General features: G+C 36.4%; 1 protein-coding gene across 1 annotated transcript; it reads left to right on the forward strand.

Moving 5' to 3' along the window:
* The first annotated feature begins 14,403 nt into the window (after nt 1-14,403).
* Nucleotides 14,404-18,601, forward strand: LOC131154332 (ACT domain-containing protein ACR4-like). The gene is made up of 8 exons (XM_058107027.1): nt 14,404-14,823; nt 15,631-15,703; nt 15,786-15,831; nt 15,934-16,048; nt 16,157-16,224; nt 16,315-16,902; nt 17,010-17,114; nt 17,954-18,601. Exons 1-8 carry the CDS (start codon nt 14,820-14,822, stop codon nt 18,293-18,295), a joined length of 1,341 nt encoding a protein of 446 aa, XP_057963010.1. The 5' UTR covers nt 14,404-14,819; the 3' UTR covers nt 18,296-18,601.
* The last annotated feature ends 3,227 nt before the right edge of the window (nt 18,602-21,828 follow it).

The following is a 21,828-nucleotide window of genomic DNA, read 5'->3' on the forward strand; positions in this document are numbered from 1 at the left end:
AAGTTTAACCTTAATTACTGCAGTTAAAAAGGAGCAACCCGAGAGTTTCAGGCGCCTGACTTGAAGTTCGGCTGCCCGAACAAACACAACAGAAAAAAGTCATTTTTGAATGTTTGGGTGCTAAATATGGACTCGGTTTGCTGAATAGAAGGTGATTTCAAAAGAGCACGATTCGGTCGCTCAGTTTAAAGTTTGATATGCCGAACTTGAACTTTTGGTCACTCGAGGCATATTGGAACGTGGGAGTTCAAGTTGTTGAGTTGTTGGGAAAAGTCAGATTGAACGTTCGGTCGCCTGTGGATGCTACGGTCAAAATGGTTCAGTAGCCCGAAACCAAGTCAACCTTTTGACTAGTCAAAGGTTCGGTCGCCTGAAGTGTTTTGAACACTAGGGGTTCGGTCGCCCGAAACCTCACAATTTTAGCCTAAGGTCTTATTTTCATATTCATTAAGTGTAGGGACCTAAGGACCTTTCTACAGTCTTTTTGAGCTTATTTAACCATGTGTGAATAAGCCTACGACAATTTAGTTAAAGGGTATAAAAACCTAAGGTCGGTTGACCGAAGGTCGACCAAAGTCTATCCTAAGGCCTGTCTATAGCCTATCTGAGCATTCAAAACATATCATGCATATGCATGCATTATTATAGACCGGAATAATAAAAATTAAAAGGCATATACAAATTAAAACAAATGTCTTCTTCTTCTTCTTCTTTGCTCTCCTATCCTTATGAAATATGCTAGATAATATTGCTCTTCAAGTTCTTCTGGCATCCATTTATTGGTATCTTATGTTCGTGCTAAAATGAAAACCTATTCACACACCAAATGCACACATAAGATATTGGTGGTTTGTCAGCATCAAAATAGAAATCGGACACAAAAAGCCAACAGTGTCCTTTATCCTTACATAGAAAACATGTGGTATGTGTGTAAGCATTTGAGTAGGTGCTAGCATAGTATTTGGAGGTTTTTACAAAGTACCCCATATGGGGTTCTTTTTCCTTGTGTTCTCAACTCCATTGAATCATATGCCTTCCTTATCCAAAGTTATTCTTTGTATTCCAACCATTTTATCAATGTTTTCTTTTACTTTAGTAAAATTGTAGATGATTTTGTCTTGATCCTCAATTTTACTTTTAAGAACACAGATTTATGAGTCTTGTATATTTTTACCCTTTATTTGCAGATTTACTGGATCTTGAGACATTTTGTTGATTTTACTTTCTAGTTAGATATATACAAATCTTTCTCATTTTCCATAGAAGATTGGGATCTTAGATCTTCCAATTATTTCATTATCTTTACATTCTTACTTTCTAATCTCTTAATTTTTAAGTCCATTTCTCTTTTAGCAAGTTGTTAAGATTCTAATTCTTTCATCACAACTTCATTCTTATTTTTCAACGATATGCATCTCTTAGTTACTTTAACTACAATCTTATGAGCCTTGAATAATTCCATTTGTAGCTCTTCATAAGATGGCATACTTTCATCACTGGATTCATCAGATGAACTAGATTCATTGCATGAATTTTCATAAGATTTGGATGAAGAGTTTTGTTCTTCATGATCATCCCATGCCATAAGACAAACATTAGCAACCTCTTGGTCGCTTGATTCACTTTTTGAGCTATTAGAACTTATATTGTCCCATGTCATTGCCTTCATTGCCTTTTTCTTTTTCTTCTTAGAATCCTTCTTAAGCTGTCGACAGTTTGGTTTTATATGTCCAACTTTCTTACAATTATAGCATGTAGGTGGTTTATTCTTTGTTTCCTTTTTATTTGTTTCTCCTTTATCTGATTTGGAGTCCCTGAATTTTCTTGTAAATTTATTTTTCTTTCTAAGGATTTTCGCAAGTCCCTTGGTTATGAGGGCTACATCATTTACATCCATTGTCTATTCATCTTCATCACTAGAACTTTCATTTGAGGCTTTAAATGCAATTGATTCTTTTGCTTTAGATTTTACTCTAGCCCTTTTCATTTATTGCCATCTCATAAGTGAGGAGATATCCTATCAATTCAACAAAGGAGGTGTTTTTCAAGTTTCTTCCTTTTGTAATTGCAATGGCCTTAGGTTCCCAAATTTGTGGAAGTCCTCTAAGGATTTTGCGGATCATCTCATAAGTTGAGTAGTTTTTCCCCAAGGCATTGAGGGAGTTTATTATATGCGTGAACCTAGTGTATATATTAGTGATGGTTTCATTAAGGTTCATCCTAAACGCTTCATACTCTCTAGTGAGCATACCGATTCTACTATCTCTTACATCAACCGTTCCTTCATAAGTTACTTCAAGTTTATCCCAAATTTCTTTGGCTGATTCGCATCCCATAATTCTATTGAACTCATTCACATCTAGAGCACAATATAGTGCATTCATTGCACTAGAGTTTATTTGTAGCATCTCTAAGTCATTATTGGTCATCTCTTTTTCTTCTTTTGCTGTTTCTTTATTGTCTATGGTTTTGGTATGGATGAGGTCACCATGTATGACAACTTTCCAAGCTTTCCAATTCATGGTCTGTAGGTATATTCTCATTTGTTGTTTCTAAAAGGTGTAGTTAACATCGCAAAAGATGGGTGGTCTAGAGGAGGATTGACTCTCAGCAAAAGGAGATACACCTAGGTGTGCCATAGGGATTTTTATGTAACTTCTAGTTTAAAATTTACTACAACCTACGCTCTGATACCAATTGAAAAGTAAGGTGAACTCCCAAGAGGGAGGTGAATTGGGTTTTTAAAATTTCTTTGCTTACTTTGTATATAAAAATTCCTTAGTTAAATTTTAATCTTAGCAATATATACTTTCAGCAATTTACCAATAACCACAATACTATTGTTAATCAATTAAGTTTAACTAATATTCAATCTCAAGTTCAAATCTTTGATATTGACACTCAACTGATTAAATTAAAAAAATCAAATTAGGATAGTTTAAAAATAAAACTTAGATTTCAAATTCAAAAACTCATATTTTATTCCTTTACTCCAATCAATATAATTTTCAGATATTTGATTTTTAAAAAATTTTAATTTTAAAATACCTTGCAACTGTTTTAATATTCAAAATCAGAACTTTGATGAATTTATCAAACCAACCAACTAGCTAAGGTATGCTGAATTTAAATATGCTTCAGAATCAAGATTCCAGCACTCCCAAAGGTTTAGCAAGATAAAAAAGATCATACACGCATTTAATATATTTGCAGAATTTAAAGAGAGTAGGGAGTAGAGCTTAGAACCCGATTTTTACAAGGTTCGCCCTACAACCTACGTCCTAGCCCCAAACAACCATTGTGAGGATTTTCCTTCCCAACTTTCTTACCAGGCAAAGTTACAACCTCTCCTTATCAGGTGGAGACCCCTCTCTAACAAGAATACCCCTTCTTCTTAGTCCGACGATTCAACAACCCTGAATTGTCAAAACAAGAACAAATCTCTCTCTAACAAGAATACTCCACTTTGTTAGGCAACGATCCAAAAATCCTGAATCGTCAAATAATAACAAGAAAAACAAGAAACTTGTGTACAAGTAGAACTCTTAGCAAGAGCAGATTAGTACAATTTAATAACAATATACTTCAATCAATAATTAATATAGAAACTTGAAGCTCACATGATTGTTACCAAATTTCTGATTTAGAATTGAAATTTTCAGTACAAACAAATCAGAATAATCGTGGCTTTGTCAGCAATAGCACAGCAATGCTTCAGCAGAATTTCAGCAGTAGTATTCTAAATTTTCAATTCGTATGTGCTTGTTAGTTGTGATTAATTCATGTGAATAACATGCATTTAAAGAGTAATAAAGTAAATTTTCGTGTTTTCCAAGTTACTTGGAGTATTTACCAAGTTTTCTGAAAGTTTGGGGGCCAAGCAATCAAATTTGGAAACTTTCCTTTACTGTTATAAATTTAAAATCACGAAGGTCGGTCGATTGAAATATCGTGGTCAGTCGCTTGTGCCTTTTAAGTACAACGTATTTTTAAACACATAATGGGGCCAATCACCTAATCCTGAGAGGTCAGTCACCTGATTCTATTTTGTCTATTTAATTTTCATCAGCATAAAATGTTAGTCGCATCAGTCGCCTAATCGTGAAAAACATATGCTTTTAAAATTTTTGTTTCCAAAACTCTTTTTAACTTTTATACCTGTTATATTGAATTGAGACTTTTGAAAATATTTTTTGAGGTTTGCAAACATAGGTCTCTATGTCAATATTAATTCCTCATATCTTCATTAATCTTTTATATTGAATTTTGCGAAGTACTTACATAAGACTTCTTAAAGACTATGACTTTCTAATTACTAAGTCTTCATGTATAGCTTCCATTCTTCATGTTTAGCTTGTCTTCAAGCTTCAATGGTCTTTAGCTTTATAAGAGCTTGCAGCATTAAGGTCAAGCTTTTAATAGATTTGTTAAGCACTTGATATTGATCACTTGAGTCACTTGATCTTGATCTTAAAAACGCTTGAGTCCTGAAACTTCACTTAACCAAATATGTTAAGTCTCTTTGATTTGTTATCATCAAAATAAGATTCTAAGCCTTGTGAGACCAACAAACTCCATTTCAATGTATTGTAAATGGTTGTCTCCATGTTTATACCTAATTACTAGATTAGTCCATCATTCACATATTTGTGATAGTGAAAGGGATGATAAATAAGGGTATGACGATGGATGTTCTAGGATTTGTCAAGAGTGGATGCAAATCTAATTACCATTAGGTAGGTGGGTGTTGAAACAATACAACACAACCTTGGTAACTTTTCCAAAAATGAATTCAAACATACATTCCAATATATAGCAAAAGCATTCTAAGTGCATGCATATACATACAATATACCACACTTCAATATGAGGATGGCATTCCTAAGGTTCCACTCTATGCTATCGTGAGCTCAAGCGCACAAAATTATGAAGTCTTAAAATGCCATAAAGGCAATACATTGAAGAAACATTTTTTACTTCATTATAGATGGATTCCACTCAACAAACAAGCATCCTTGATATCTAATCATCGGACCAAGCAAAATGCAAAAGTATTTTGGCAATGGTTGCTATAAGAAAGACAATTTGGGGGATTAAATTTTGCATGGTTTGCCTCAGTGTTATGTGGTGTTCCTTAAATGCAAAAGATTACATTAATAGTTTCCAATTTTTGGACAATAAAAAAGCAAGTAAAAATTGGGACAAAAATCAAAGCTCAAAACCAAATAAGGTAGTGTCTATTAATATCATAATATTCAAATTTTATTTTACATAATAAAATAATAAAATGAAAACGTATTTACCAACTCTTAGTGGTTGGTTGATATCTCTTTTTTTTTGGATTACGCATTGAGTTTCTACATGTCTGTTTTACGGTCCACGTGATTAATCCCGTGCCCCTTGAAGCCGACCCCACAACTTCAAAGGAAGGTAAATTTCATAAATTCAGGAGTAGAAACGAACCCGAGAGGGTTTGAATACCTGACTTCATGAGAGGCAAGTTGATTGATATCACTTGGACATGCAAAATGATGATCGTGATTTAGCTCAATTCCTTGTGGTTGTTTGTTATCTATTGGAGGTATAGCCCAGAGAACACAAAAGGTCATCGCCGAATTGAACGACCGAGATTTGGGGAGACAACCGTTGAAGATAGTCATAAGGCTGCCTACTGGTGGAGGCGTGAAGTAGGAAGAGGAGGAGAGGGAAGGGCATGCAAAATGAACAGGTTATGTAGGGCTACGCTTGGTGGAACCATTGGCTATTGGAACATACATAGGGTTTCAAAATTAATGAACACATAAAGAAGGGTGAAAATGGAATTTTTTTATTTTGTCACTTGAGGGCTACTTGATTTTCTCCTTTATATTCTTTTAGAAATACTTTAATTTAACATATGGTAGAATTTTTTTAAGAAATAGGCTAGCAACTATTAATCCCCTTTTATATGTTAATTATGACCAACTACAGTAAGCTAAAAATTACAATATATATATTTAGTACCTAAAAATCTACTATAGTACAACCTACAAATTATACTATGCAATTGCTAAAGACACAACAGCCTTGAAATGATGTACATATATTGAAATAATACATCAAATAGGGAGATATATTTACAAACACGTATAAATACACATCTACATGGGCATATTATACCAAACTTGCTTCACTCGCTCATGAATGAAGCAATTAAGTCATTTTCCCAATTACTTCACAAGAAGACTTTGGCGGGCATGGAAGGAACCTTAGATATAGGTCAATTCTCTAGCCAACCAAGGATTCTATCATATTGTTTATAAACACCAAAGACTCTTCCTCTTTCCCTCAAGCACCAATCTAAACCAATCAAAAAAGGCCAAGTAGGTTTGGCTCTTGATTAGCTTAGACCAAGTGGCAATTCTATCATTAACTGCTATTACAATAAAATTTAAACAATAAAACAACTAACATGCACCTAATTTTAAAATTATAGAGCAAAGCCACATGGAGATGCTTGTAATACGTGTGAATATAATAGTAATAAAAAATATGCCCTTGTTTTAGCAATGCCAACATTTGGGTTTTAATAGCATTTCTAAGGTTAATCGCCACAAAAATTTGACTCCATTGAAATCTTTTTACTAGGGGAAGATAAGGGAGAAACTACTTATTCATGACTATCTTCCTATAAAAAACCCTAAATGATTTTTTTTACATGGTAAGTGATTATTTATTTTGCTAATCAATTCAATTGAAAAAATTCAGAGTCTAGAAATTCATATAGGGAAGAAAAAAAAGAGAAGTAGAATTGAGAATTGTATATTTTTCTGTGTGAAGATTATACTATATAGAGGTTCCTATTTATACACATTCTCTACAAGAAAATTACACCAATTTAGCCCAATCAATTACCTACAATCAAGTCAAACCAATCAATAATATTAATCTCAACAAATAAGCCCTTATTTGCTTCTTTAACCAATCTCAAAAGTGATTCTCTCTCATCAATCTTTAGTGCCAAACCTCCCATATATATATCCTTAACACTCCCCCTCAAGTTGGAGTGGATATTAATGACACTCAACTTGTTCAAAAGATGGTTGAATTGAGTAGGTCCAAAAGCTTTGGTAAATAGATTTGCTGGCTATTGACTTGTAGGTATGTGAATAGTTTGAATGACTTGGTTCTAGAGCTTCTCTCGAATAAGATGATAATCGATCTCTATGTGCTTTGTTTGTTCATGGAATACCTGATTCAATGTAATGTGGATAGCTGCTTTGTTATCATAACATAACTTGACTGGTTATGGACGTTCTATCTGGAGATCTGTCAAAAGTTGTTTTAACCATGTAATCTCACAACAGGTTGATGCCATAGATCGATACTCTACTTCAGCTGAGGATCGTGAAATTGTTGTTTGCTGTTTGGTCTTCCAAGAAATTGGTGATTTTCTAAGTAGAATACAGTATTCGGTGACTGATCGTCGAGTATCTCTACATTGAGCTCAATTTGCATCACAAAATGCATGTAATTGAACATTATTGGAAGTTGATGGGAAAATTCCTTGTCTAGATGATTGTTAGAGATATCGTAAGACTTGATATGTTGCATCCAAGTGAGATGTTTGAGGTTTGTCCATGAATTGACTTAGAATGTGTATGACATATACTATGTCTAGCTTAGTGATGGTCAAATATCAACTTCCCAACCAATTGTCGGTATGAAGATGGATCTGAAAGTGATTCTCCATCAGTCTCACTAAGAGTCAAAATTGGTTCTATGGGTAGGTTTCCTAGATTAGCACCAAGAAATCCACTTTCCTCAAGTATCTTCAAGGCATATTTCCTTTGTGATAAAAGCATGCCAGTTTTTGAGCGAGCCACCTCTATACCAAGAAAATATTTTAGAATGCCAAGATATTTGAGTTTAAAACATTCTCCCAAGTATTTCTTGAGTGCATCAATTTGTTCCAAGTTGTTTCCTGCCAGGATGATGTCGTCTATATTTACCAAGACAATTGTAAAACTGTTTTTGTAGGATTGGACAAGCATGGAATAATCACCTTTAGACTATTTATATCCGGCACTAATGAGAGTGGAAGAAAGCTTGGAATACCATTGCCTAGAAGCTTGTTTGAGCTCGTATAGGGATTTGTTGAGCTTGCAGATTCTGTTCTCCCCCTTTCATTTGAAACTAGGACGAAGGTGCATGTAGACGTCTTCATCGAGGTCTCCATGCAAGAAGGCATTGTTGATATCAAGTTAATGGAGATGCCAATTTTGTACAGTAGCAAGGGCGAGAATAGTGTGAATAGTAACCAATTTTGCAACAAGAGCAAAGGTTTCAAAGTAATTGATACCTTCCTTCTGATTATAGCCTTTAGCAACAAGACTAGCCTTATAACGTTCCACAGAGCCATCTGTATTTTTTTTTTATTTTGTATACCCATTTGCAGCCAATGGGTTTCTTGTGGGGTGGAAGAGGAGTCAAATATGGTTGGCTTCCAAGGCATTAATATCAACACGCATAGCATCACACCACTTAGGATCCTACATAGCCTGCAAGAATGACTTGGGTTCTTGTGCAAGGGAGATGGCAGTGGTTAAGGCACGGTGTGTAGGAGAAAGAGAATCATAAGAAAGAAAATTAGAGAGGGAGGATAAATAGTACCTGAGGGGTGGAATGAAGCCGAGTTTGATGGTGGGATAGGTTGAGACGGTAGTGCTTATTCAACATGAAAATCTTGTAAGTAGGCAGGTGGCTGAATTTGATGTTTGGATCGCCGAACTTGGATAAATGGAGTAGGAGAAAGGGGAACATCATTAGGTGGGGAAGTATGTGGCTGGGTAGAGTCATAAAGAAGATAAGGAAAGTCAATGGGATGAGGTAAAACAGTAGAGGACGACTCTGAGGTAGTTTGGTTCAAAGGAAAATGATCCTCAGAAAAGACTACATCACAAGATACAAAGGTTTGGTGAGTTGCAAGATCGTACAACTTATAACCTTTTTGACCATATGGATAGCCAAGGAAGACAAAATAGGTCGCACGAGGATCAAATTTGGAGGGATGGCGGAAGTGAGTGGAGTCATAACAAAGACATCCAAAGACTCGAAGATGGTAGTATTTAGGTGGGGTACAGTATAGCTTCTTATAGGGAGATTTCCCATCCAAAAGATGAGTGGGTATTCTATTAATCAAATAAGCTACAGTGAGAAGAGCATGACCCCAAAAATGATTAGACATATTGGCTTGAAAAAGAAAGGCCCAAGAAACATTTAAAAGATGACGATGTTTACGTTCCACAACTCCATTTTGTTGAGGAGTGGATACGCAACTCGTTTGATGAATGATGCCTTTTTTTGAATAGAAGGAGGAAAGGTTGAATTTTGTCCCATTATCACTATGGACAATTTTGACCGTAGTGGAATGTTGGTTTTCAATGAGCCAAATAAAAGAAAGAAGAAGGTTTCAGGTATCTAATTTATGACACATTAAGTATACCCAAGTACATCTAGTGTAATCAACAACAATGATAAGAAAATATTAAGCCCTTGTGAGTGATGGGACACGGTAACCACCCCCCCCCCCCCCCAAAAAAAAGTCTACATGTATTAAATGAAAAGGTGTAGGTAAAGAAATTAAACTAAAAGGAAAATCAAAATGAGTTTGTTTAGCTAATGGGAAAATATAACATGGTTCAGAATTGAAACAAATTCCATAAACATTATTGGATAGTAAAGACAAAACTTTATTAGATAAATGGCCAATTCACCGATGCCAAAGTTGGGAATTTGATGTAGCCACTTGACAGTGAGTAGGATTCATTGTAGTGAAGTAGTACAAGCCATCTTGCTCGGTGCCCAGTCCAATCATCCTCATCGAGCGTAGGTCCTAAATGAGGAACATATGAGCAAAAAAATGATTATACAATTGAGAGTGTGGCATAGCATAAGAATGGAAATAAGGTTAAAATGAAAGGAAGGGACACAAAGGAGTGGCATAGCATAAGAACGAAAATAAGGTTAAAATGAAAGGAAGGGACACAAAGGACATTCTTCAAAATGAGGAAGGAAGAGAAAACGATAGAACCAATATGAGTTACCACAGCATGAGAGGCATTAAGGAGTCATGCAGTACAACCATGAACAGGAATGGAGTAGGTTAAATTAGAGGGAATACACACCATATGATCGGTGGCTCCACTATCAAGGATCCAAAGTGTTTTAGGAGAGAGGAGGGGTGGTTTACCTGATAAGGATGATGCAATATTACCTATGTGATTGGCCATAGATGATGACTGAGTAGCAGTGTTGAGCATGGCTAGGAGCTATTGGCATTGATCAAGGGTAAATAGGAAACTACTAGTGGATGGGTTGTTGTTAGCGGAAGAGACTTAGTGTGCACTTGGTTTTGAACCTGAGCTAGGCTTGCAGGAGCTAGGTGGGAACCCATGGATGAAGTAACAAAGCTCAACTGTATGACCTTCCTTGTGGCAGTGCGTGTGTTTTGGTTGTGGCTTGCGAAAATTCTTCCCATTTTTTGGAGTGAGGAAGATACCTTTGGTGGCTAAGGCAACGTCGTCAATGGGTGAAGGTGTATGAATGTTCCTTTGGCATTCCTCTTGAAGAACCAAGACATAAATGCAACTTATTGTGGGGAGAGGTTCTATCAAAAAAATATGGGCACAGATGGCACCAAAAGACTCATTAAGGCCCATGAGGAACTTCATGGTGCGCTAGTACTACTGGTGTTGAGTGAGGTCTTCTTGGAACAAATGGGATTGAAGTGATGCAATATCATCCCATAATAACCTTAGCTTGGTAAAATATGTAGCCATCAATGTATTGCCTTGAACAAGATTATGATTTTCTTGTTTAAGGTGATACATGCAAGGGCCATTGACTTGGGAAAAACGATTCTTCAAATCTACCCAAATATCTCAAGCAAGATCACAGAAAATAACGCTAGTAGAAATGTCTTGATAAAGAGAATTGATTAACCAAGCTTTTACCATGTTGTTGCAGTGAGACCACTAGCGGTATTCTCCAGGGGCATATTTGGAAGGCTTAGGAATAGTGCCATTGATGAAGCTAATCTTGTTTTTGGTGTCTAGGGCAATGAGCATAAATTGATTCCATGTGGTGTAATTGGTTTCCGTTAATGGTTGAGAAATCGAAACAACATCAGGATTGTCGGTGCTATTGAGAAACTGGTGGTGCTGGGATCATCAAACTTTTTCGGAAGGTTGGGTGCTTTCAACATTGGAAGTCATAATGTAGGAAGTGGTGCAGATAGTAATCTCGAAAAGACAACCAGATAACCTCTTAGGAAAATGAAGGGAGTGACAATGGACCACTAAAAACCCAAGACATGCCTTAGCTAGAGCTTTCCTAGACATTGTATTTGTTGAGAATACTGTAAATCCCACTAACAAAATTTGTAACCTTTGTAGAAAGGGAAAAAAAATTTGAAGATATATTTTTTTTTCCCACAAACTTATAGCAATTGAAATATGTCATAACTTACTAATAGTTTGTTGTAAAGAAATAGTAGAGAAGATAGGGCTGAACAACGTGTGATAATCATGTTGAGGAGCCTGGAAAAAAGAAATAGAGAGTGCTATATTTTGTGACCGAGAAGAAGAAATTAAGAAGGGAATATTATGCCCTTTGGAATCCTAAAGTTTTGATACCATGAAGAATTTTAGAGTCTACAAATTCATAGAGGGAAGATAAAGAGAGAAGGAGAATTGAGAATTGTATATTTCTCAGTGTGAAGATTACACTATATAGAAGTTCCTATTAATACACATTCTCTATAGACAAATTACACTAATTTATCCTAATCAATTACCTAGAATCAAGCCAAATCAATCAGTAATATCAATCTCAATAAATCAGCCCTTATTTGCTTCTTTGACCAATCTCAAGAGTGATTCTTTCTCATCAATCTTTAATGCTAAATCTGCCATATCCTTAACATACACAAAAGGAAGCTTAAAAATCCTAAGCCTAACCCATATTTTGAACACAAATATGCTCTTGCATAGGCATGTGTATATATTGGAGGGTTGTGGAAAATTAAAGTTTGAGCATATAAAAAATGTCACCATTCATATGTTTAGCAATTTGCAATTTGAAAACAAGATCTCAAAAGACAGCAATTTTAATATCAACATTCCTCTTAAATATTGATAATTTAGTTCACTTGCGATCATTTGGAATAATTTAAAAAAAGTAGGGTATCTTAAACCCAACATAGTCTGAGTCCACTCATAATATAGTAAAAATTACATACTAAGAAGGAAGAGAGAAAAGAAGAAAATAAATAGTTGATTTTAAATTAGTAGAAAATATGTAAAGGGAAAACAAAGAAAGAGAAAAATGTATTGGGGATAAACTTTCGTCTTGAAATTGACAATACATATCAATAGTTTCCCAAATATCCCAAATTAGTGAGAATTTGTGTTCAATCAAGTAAGAAGTGGAATTAATTTGAATTCCTAAAATAATATTTTGTCACACTACGACCAACTAAAAGTTGATAGCAACTTCGAAAATGTGTACATGAGAGAGAGAGAGAGAGAGAGAGAGAGAGAGAGAGAGAGAGAGAGAGAGAGAGAGAGAGAGAGAGAGAGAAGCAACCAAAATAGAGGAAAAATGTTGCACATAGTAATTGTCTAAAATAACAATATTAGCAATTATTTTCTTAAAATATCTAAAAAAGATAGTATATTTGCTACATATATATATATATATATATATATATATTCATTTCTTTTGCAGTGGTCTTAATCCCTTAATAATTCAACAAGTATTGTCACTGGTAATTAATTTTTTGCGTGAGTTAGAGACTTGAAACTAATTAGTTTCAGTAACACTAAAGCATCTTTTTCATAAAGTGTATGTCAAAAATCGTCATTATTTATAATACGTTTCTAGGTGTCATAAAAAAATTAAAAAAAAATAAAAAAAATTAAAAAAAATTAAAAAAAAAAACCTCTTTGTAAAAGTGACATTTTGCTGTTTTTTTAGGTAATTTTGAATGGAAATAAAAATTGTTAATTTTTTAAAAAAACATTCATTAGTATTGTAAGCTTATGATGTGAAGTTAGTACCATGACTTGGCATGGTACATTAGTACCATACTTTTTTTTTTTTATTACCTAGGAACTCCAGCCACCAACAAACCCTTCGCACCTCCTGATGTGACACCAAATCTATGGATCAGCATCCTCCCCTTAGGTTTCACTGATCAGGTAAAGTCTGGAATGCAGATACGGTTTCCGTGCATCAGTTGGACGTTTGGCCAACTCGACCCCTGAGAAACATCTCCATTACCATCCACGGTTCTCGTTGGCTCACAGAGCGAATTTTCACCATCCACGATTCCCGTTGGCTCACAGAGTAAATTCTCATCATCTACAAGTATCATTAGTTCCGTGAGTGTATCTACCTGAAATTGAATCTCCAATGCTCTTTCTTATATGCTGATGCCTTTCCACCGCGTCATGCCCATGGGGGCATATTGGTACCATACTTGTTAGTATGCTTGTTGGTGATACTTTAAATCATATGGTGACTCAAAATTTGAATTTAACTGTCACTTGAACAAGATAGAACTATGCTTGTGGCAATGTTTATGTGACTCCACTCAATGTAAAGCCTCCAACATCAAGCTTGCCCACCAACAAGCAAGCTAACATGTTATGCGATGGCAATAATATTAGAAGCAGACAATGTCAATTGGTTTATTTAGCATGCTGGAATAAGAAGGAAGCTCAATTTCCATTATATTTTCTTTTTATATTGAATTATAGTAAAAAAAATAGGAATACAATTTAAATATTAGTGATGTGTAAAATTAAAATGTTATTTATGAATTTGGTATATTATTTACGAGGATTCCTTCATATATTTAAAAAAAAAAAAATTTTCGAATTTCAAATAAAGCATAAAAGAAAAAGTAAACTTAAGTGGATTGCAAATTAAATTAACATTTTTACAACCACTATTATTTATACCTTTAAATCAGACAGCTCAGATTTTTCATTTTCCTAATTTCCAAACTGGGTTTCACTGCACCGGCACTCTTCCCCCTTTTATGGCATTAAAATTGCTATGTGAGCAGTGGACGGTGGTGATTAGTTATCCTTAAATGCACGGCACGGATGAGATCTACCAGAATAAGAATGCCCTCCACAACCCTCGGAATTTATTGCGTCTGCGCTGCTAACACGTGGTTATCAATTAATTAACCCTAGGCGCGTAAATTCAGCTCGGCCAAGGCGCATTTTAGAGGCGGTCCAGTAGTTTACACCTCGTATGTCAGGGGCGGTTGCTAGCGTGCGCGGGGTAGTTCGGGGATGGGGGTGCAAGGGAGGGTGAGAGAGGTCTCCTGTTACGGGAACTTTCTTTTTAAGTACTGATGGGTACTGATTTGAGAGAAACTGAAATTGGAAAGCGAGAGCCAGAGAGGAGAGTTGGTATATAAAACAGAGCATGGTGAGCAGAGCTGCAGGAGAGATAAAGAAGGAAGAGAGAGAGAGAGAGAGAGAGAGAGAGAGAGAGAGAGAGCAAGAGGAGAGATACAGGCTTGTGTTCTGTGGTACTTTTGGGGTTGCAGGATTTGGAGTATCGTGTCGGGGAGGGGTTTGAGTCGCTGGGTTCTGGGGTTGGTGCACACATGGCCCTTCTTTGATCATTAAGGCGACATATATATATATATACCTTGGTGGGGGAGATTCGAAGATCTCTTCTTGCTCTATTTATATAACTCTGCGTGTTGGAGAAAATCAAGAAACTCCGGTAGCACAGATCACGAATCCTCGATTATAATGGGTGCGAGCTATTCCTCCTTCCTTCTTGTTTTCTGTTCTTTGATTTGTGTTTCTGGTTCTGGGTGCATGTTATTTTCCCATTTTTGGTTTTTTTTTTGTTCTTTGGTTTTTGAACTATAGAATTTCTTGTGTTTGGGTTGGCGTATTTCACAGGGCATGTGCTCTGGTTGTTGTATTTTTGTGAATTTGGTGACGGGTATCGTCTTTTAGCTTTTATCTCGGCCGGTGTGTGTAATGTTTCTGGTTGGTTGTGTTCTCTAATCATTGTTCTGAGCTTCTTCAAATTTGTGTGTTTATATTTTTTCTGTGTGTGTATGTGTTTCTTGGGTTTGGGAAGCGGGGTGGGGGGGATTGGGTGGGGGAATAGTGATTGCGGGAAGCCATGTTTGCAGCGAAAAGGTCTCTGAACTTTGGGTTGTCGAATATTGTGCTATTTAATGGCCTCGCTGTGTGTGTGCGGGTGTTTTATTTTCACTCCATGTGCTTCAATGGCTTGAAGGTTCTGCTCCCATTCGCAACCCCGCCAGCCCTCCCCATACAGAGACGAACAAACACCTTTTATGGTGGTCTTGGTTTCCTTGTTTGGGACTTTAATCTTGGATTTGCGTTCTTGGTATCTGTGTTACTCTGGTTTTCTTTAGCGCTTTATTCTCATTTATTCCCCTATTTATGTTTCGATAAAGTTTCAAGTTCTTTTTTACCTCCCTGATTGGCAATGGTGGTTCTGCATGAATGTCCTGTTTTGATGTGCCTCTCCTTTATCTCGGCCTTACCTGGTTGGTTATTTATTTATTTATTTATTTTTCAGATGTCACGTTGAGCTTTTCGCATGATATGGATAATGAATACGAGAAACTAATTCGAAGAATGAACCCACCCAGGTATGTTTTAGTTTAGTTCATTCACACTTATTCTTGAGATTTGTGATTTACTCATCCAGTTTTTTGCTTGCCATCTTGTCAGGGTTGTGATTGATAATGAAGCCTGCAAGAATGCAACAGTTATAAGGGTATGCTATGTTTTCTTCCCTTTTGAGCGCTATGCGTTATTGGCTTTTTTTTTTAAACTCTCTTCTTATCCTTTTTGGTGCTTCTTCCGCTTTATAATGCAGGTGGACAGTGCAAATAAACATGGCATACTCCTTGAAGTGGTCCAAGTCCTTACCGATCTTAATCTTATCATAACCAAAGCGTATATATCTTCAGATGGAGGATGGTTTATGGATGGTAAGAACTTTTTCCTTTCCATGCAACTTCATGTTCTCACCACTGAAGTTGCTTTCCCATCCTTTTCTCCCTTTTGTGTTAAAAATTAACTTTCTGAGTTTTCTCCAGTCTTCAATGTTACTGATCCGGATGGAAACAAGATTACAGATGAGAGTGTTCTAGGCTATATCCGAATGGTGGGTTCCTTTTTATGTTGTTTTATCTTTTTTTTTACCCCGAACTTCATTTATGTAGACATCCATTTGATTCCTTGGATTTGTCTCCAGTCTCTTGGCCCAGATTCATGCTTCACAGCTTTGAGGTCTGTTGGGGTTACACCATCAATGGATAACACGTCAATTGAGTTAACTGGAAGTGACAGACCAGGGCTACTTTCTGAAGTTAGTGCTGTGCTCACTCACCTTAAATGCAGTGTGGTTAATGCTGAGGTGTGGACTCACAACGCCCGGGCTGCTGCTGTTATGCATGTAACTGACGAGGAAACTGGGTGTGCAATTACTGACCCGGAGAGGCTCTCTAGGATTAAGGAACTTCTGTGCAATGTGCTTAAGGGCAGCAACAAGACCAGGGCAGCAAAGACTGTGGTTTCTCATGGAGTCACTCACACTGATAGAAGGCTTCATCAGATGATGTTTGCTGACCGGGACTATGAACGAGCTGATGACGAGGACTTGGATGAGAAGCAAAGACCAAATGTGAATGTTGTTAATTGGTATGACAAAGACTATTCAGTGGTCACTACACGAAGCAAAGATAGGCCAAAACTCCTCTTTGATACAGTTTGCACTCTAACAGACATGCAGTATGTGGTTTTCCATGCCAATATTGACGCTGAAGGGCCTGAAGCTTATCAGGTATGCCATTTTTATTTTCTTCATGCGTTTTGTATTTGGAATTTGGGGTAAGCATACAAGGAAGTTTGAGTATTTTGTCTGAAATATTTTCTCTGGATGCTTTGAAGGAATTCTATATCAGGCATATAGATGGGTCCCCTGTGAAATCAGAAGCAGAGAGAGAAAGAGTGATCCAATGTCTTGAAGCAGCTATTGAGAGAAGAGTATCTGAGGTGAGGGCAATGTAATTTCGTATATTATTGCTTGGAAGCTGGAGTTTGAGTCAAAAACATAAAATAATTTCTTTAGGTATTATGTTGGAACATTATCTCTGTATTACTTTGAGGTTTCTTCTATGTATTTCATACTTCATGTCAGATTGATCAGAAAATGGGGACACTGCAAAGACATTGTCAACAGTTTTCTATAATTTTTTTCCCAAAAAAAAATCTATCTTCTTGTTTTGTTTTGAAGCAGTAAGAAATTAGGTCACTGATTACACCATTTAAGTTTGATTTCCACTTACTGTTGCTGGGACCAGTTTTTGATATTGGACTATAGTTAGAGAAAAGGATTTCAAGGACACTCTGATGAATCTTGAGTTCAAGCTGTCATATTAACTTTTAACTAATGGTATAGATATAATCCATTTAAGGCCGCTTTCTCAGCTTTGTTTAAATAGTTCTTGGTTCTGCTTTTATATTGCTCAAGATTTGCTGTAAATAATTTAGATTCCACATTGTCAAATTAATCGTTGGCTTGCATACTCTATCCATATGCATAGAGATCTTGCTATTACATAGTCTTTTTCTTGTCACATTAATTTTATTTTTATATACTTTACCAAAAAGATGATAAGGCCTGATTCTGTTCAAAATGTATTATCACACTTAAAAATAGACTGAACTCTTTTTGTTTTTTTTCCTTCCAAAGAATTCTATGTTGCAGGGTTGTAGCTTTATAAGATTTTAGCTGAGAACTTATAGTTCCCAGAACATGGTTTTTGTTCTCTACTCTGAGGATGCTCAATACAATTGATTTGTACCAATAATTTTGTTACTTCTTTGTTCAGGGACTGAAGCTAGAATTATGCACTGCCGACAGAGTTGGGTTGCTATCTGATGTGACCCGAATTTTCCGAGAGAACAGCCTCACTGTGACAAGGGCAGAAGTAACAACGAGGGCAGGCAAAGCTGTTAATACGTTTTATGTTCAGGATGCATCAGGATACCCCGTTGATTCAAAGACAATTGATTCCATACGGCAGGCAATTGGCCAGACTATACTGAAAGTCAAAGGAAGCCCTGAAGAGGTAAAAACAGCTCCTCAAGAGTCTCCAACCAGATTCCTCTTTGGTGGTTTGTTCAAGTCAAGATCCTTCTGTAATTTTGGATTGATTAGATCATACTCTTGAGGAACTGCTAATAGATCACTCCCCGTATGTACATACAAGAGAAATCCCCCGATTGCAAATTCCACCAAATCTTCACCATTCTAAGCAAAAGTGTGACCCAAGTTTTAGAAAGTCAATTCTTTCAGGGAGGTTAAGAAAATGCATGGAGTCAACAAAGTGAAGTGTCTGTAAATTTGCCGATTTTTCCTTTACCCCTGCATGTTATTGTGGATTTAAGCTCCCATTGGGGGCTAGAGAGAGAGAAATCTGATCATGAATGTGTTGAGAAGGAGGCCTTTGTGCAGAGAAATTTTTCATGGTATCTTATCCTGTGGTGTTTTTATAATTATTTTGAATTTTTACTGTTGGTTGCAAGAAGACCATTAGTTTCTGTGTTCTGAGAACAATTTTCAACATACAGGAAGATGGTCAATATGGAAACCAGGACCCAACCAGTTAGTAGTTAGTACCATGAACTATTTTCAACATACAAGAAGATGATCCCCTTGTTAACACACAAACCATTAGTTTAAAATTTCCAGCCTTTTGTTTATATATTTATTATTTAGCGGGTGAAGCTACTAAGTACCAAACTTTCTTTGGGTGGATAAGCTACCAACCTTGACTCCCAACGCCACCCATATAGGCAGGCAGTGGACTGGGTTTATGAGAGGCGGCTCACCTGTCAATTAGTCATTCCCTCAAATTATTAGGGCTTTTCAAAGATTTGGGTGTGGATTCTAACATCACTGTCAGACGGGGACAGGTAATTAGGACTGGATCTGGTTTAGTGAAACCCTATTTTCCTCCATGGTTTCTCAGCAGGAGCCCTAGCAGAGCTTGTGCTTTCGCTTTTTTGTTCAATTATTTTTATTGCTAGGCCACATGATAGTGCCCCCTTGGTCTCCCTAATGGTCAACCCAAAATTGGGATGCACTGCTCTGGATGTGCTTTGTGTCTGAACATGGCGTCACAGCTCCTCCACCAAAACTCCCATGTGTACACCTTTTCTATTATCTTTTTTTTCTTCCATTTGAATTTAGACTTGGACCAAAATTTTCATCACCTAAAAGAAAATAGGATATGTTAAAACCTCATCCAAATGGGAAAACAAGTTGGTCCATCCTTTTGAACAAGCTAAGAGCTGAGATAGGCTGGTTGCCCTTTGGAATCCAAAAGCATGCAATAGCTCTTCAACAAATACTGCGAAGTTTGCGAGGGTTTTCGGGGGGGAGAAATGGATACCCTTTTTGAATGGGAAACCAACAGCAACACTCATCATGTGTCCATTTCTTCAAGCCTCATCCCGAATGTTATGATTGACAACGTCATCCTTGGTTGTAGCGAATTAGTGATTTGGGGTGCTGCCACGTGGCCTTTCCATCTCCTAAATTTTGGTGCACCTCCAGACAAAGCTGTGAATGGACAATTGGCTGTTTGCATAAACAAGTTGGCATCCAATGCATTGAGCTAGTTTTCAAACCAATGTTTCAGCCAAATGCCCAACTCCTCTGAATGCCACACTTTTGGATTCTTTTTACTGCAAAATAAAATTGGAATGTATAAGATACATGATAAGGGAACTCAAAGGTTAGGTTTTCTTTGTTAGGTAAGACTTTGTTTAGTAGGAAGAGTGGAAAAAAAAAAAAAAAAAAGAGAGAGAGAGAGAGTTTTGGCCATTGATCTTAATTAGTTAAGCAGTAAAGTTAAATTTGAGGACTTGTGGACTTGGTTATATTTCATTTTGTGTAAGTTACTGCGTGTTTGTATAGAATTTGTGGATAGTGCCAAATTTATACATTTAAGTTTCTCTTATAAGTGAATTCTTCTTTAATTATATCATGGATTTTTTCCCATCCAGTATAACTTTGTTATTTTCAATCATTCAAACTAAAAGATAAAGTCAAAACAAATATAAAAATGAAGAGACAAACATAATTGAATTAATATTTCAGTAATATATTTTATCTAAAAGTGTTGTTTGTAGCTTTTATACTTTGTTTTTGTAAGCAAAGAAAGAAAAGGGAAAAAGATGAAGAGGCAGCACAGCAGAGCTTGTCGATGAAAGCCCTGTGTTCATCAACGAGGGGACAGCTATGAGTCATCGACAAAGGTTCTGAAATCGTCGACGAGAAAATACTGGGAGCATGAAATTTCAGAGTTTTGGATTCTTCGACGAAAGTCTATTCTCGTCAACGAAGTGTCTTCAGTGGATTGTTGACGAAGCCTTGTACTCGTCAATGAAAGGCACCTAGGCTGTGAGCAGTTTTTCTGAATTTTGAATTTTTGAACGTTGGGTGGTTGGATAAACTGAAGGAAACCTCTGAGGAACTTCTATATATGTTATTATGGGCATATATATATATATATATTGAAGAGAGAGTGATCATTTTGAGAAGTGTATTGTGTACGTTGTGATTTACATAATGAAATTTGTGTGCCATTGTTTCCGTGGATGTAGGCTTTGTCGAACCACGTAAATCTTTGTGTTGTTCTGGTTGTGTTATATTTACTTCTTGTTGTTTATTTCGTTGTGCATCTTCATTATTCGATCCATATCACAACAAATTGGTATAAGAGCACGATTGTTCTTATGACATCGCGATCATCTTCTGTAAGATTTGATGTTGTCAAATTCGATGGAATCGAAAACTTCGGTTTAGGGCAAAGGAGAGTGAAGGACATTCTTGTGCAACAAGAAATGACTAAGGCTTTGCTTGATACTCAACTAGAAGGAATAGATGAGACAACATGGGTAGATTTGAAAGCAAAGGCAGTGTCTACAATATGCTTGTGTTTGGCCGATTTAGTTCTTTATCGAGTGATGGAGGAGGATTTTCCAGCGACTATCTGGTGAAAGTTAGAAAATCGGTACATGTCTAAATCCCTCAATAAAAAACTTTTTCTTTAGCAACGTTTATATTGGCTTAAGATGGTTGAATGATCAAGTCTGGGTCAACACATTAATGCTTTTAACCAAATCATAAGTGATTTGATGAGGGTTGATGTAAAGTTTGATAAGGATGATAAGGCTTTGATGCTGTTAAATTCTTTGCCCTCGACTCATACCTATGAAAATCTTGTGACCCCTCTTACGTGGGGAAAAGAAATTCTATATCTAGAAGAGGTAACAAGTGCTTTGTTAAATTTTCATCAAAGGTTGAAGATATATGATGAAGGAGAAGGACTTGTGGTAAAGGGTAGTAATGAGCGAGGAAAAGGAAAGTTTAAGAATGTGTCAAGTTAGAAATCTTGAAATCAATCCAAAAAGAAGAAGGAAATCTAGTATTATAAATGTAAAAAGGGGCATGTGAAACTGGAGTGTCCGAATTAGAAGAAGGGAAATGTTGAAAAGTGTGAGGGGATTTCAAAATCCGTGAATGTTGTTCAAGAAGAAGATTTAGCAGATGGTGATATTCTATGAGTTTCTGTAGGGTCGGATAATCTAACGGACTCTTGGATGCTTGACTCGGCATGTTCTTATCATATGACACCGAACAAAGAGTGGTTTAGCACTAACAGGTTAGTGAATTCCAAATCAGTTCTTATGGGTA

This window comes from Malania oleifera, chromosome 4 (genome assembly GCF_029873635.1).
Source record: "Malania oleifera isolate guangnan ecotype guangnan chromosome 4, ASM2987363v1, whole genome shotgun sequence".
Lineage (NCBI taxonomy): Eukaryota > Viridiplantae > Streptophyta > Magnoliopsida > Santalales > Ximeniaceae > Malania > Malania oleifera.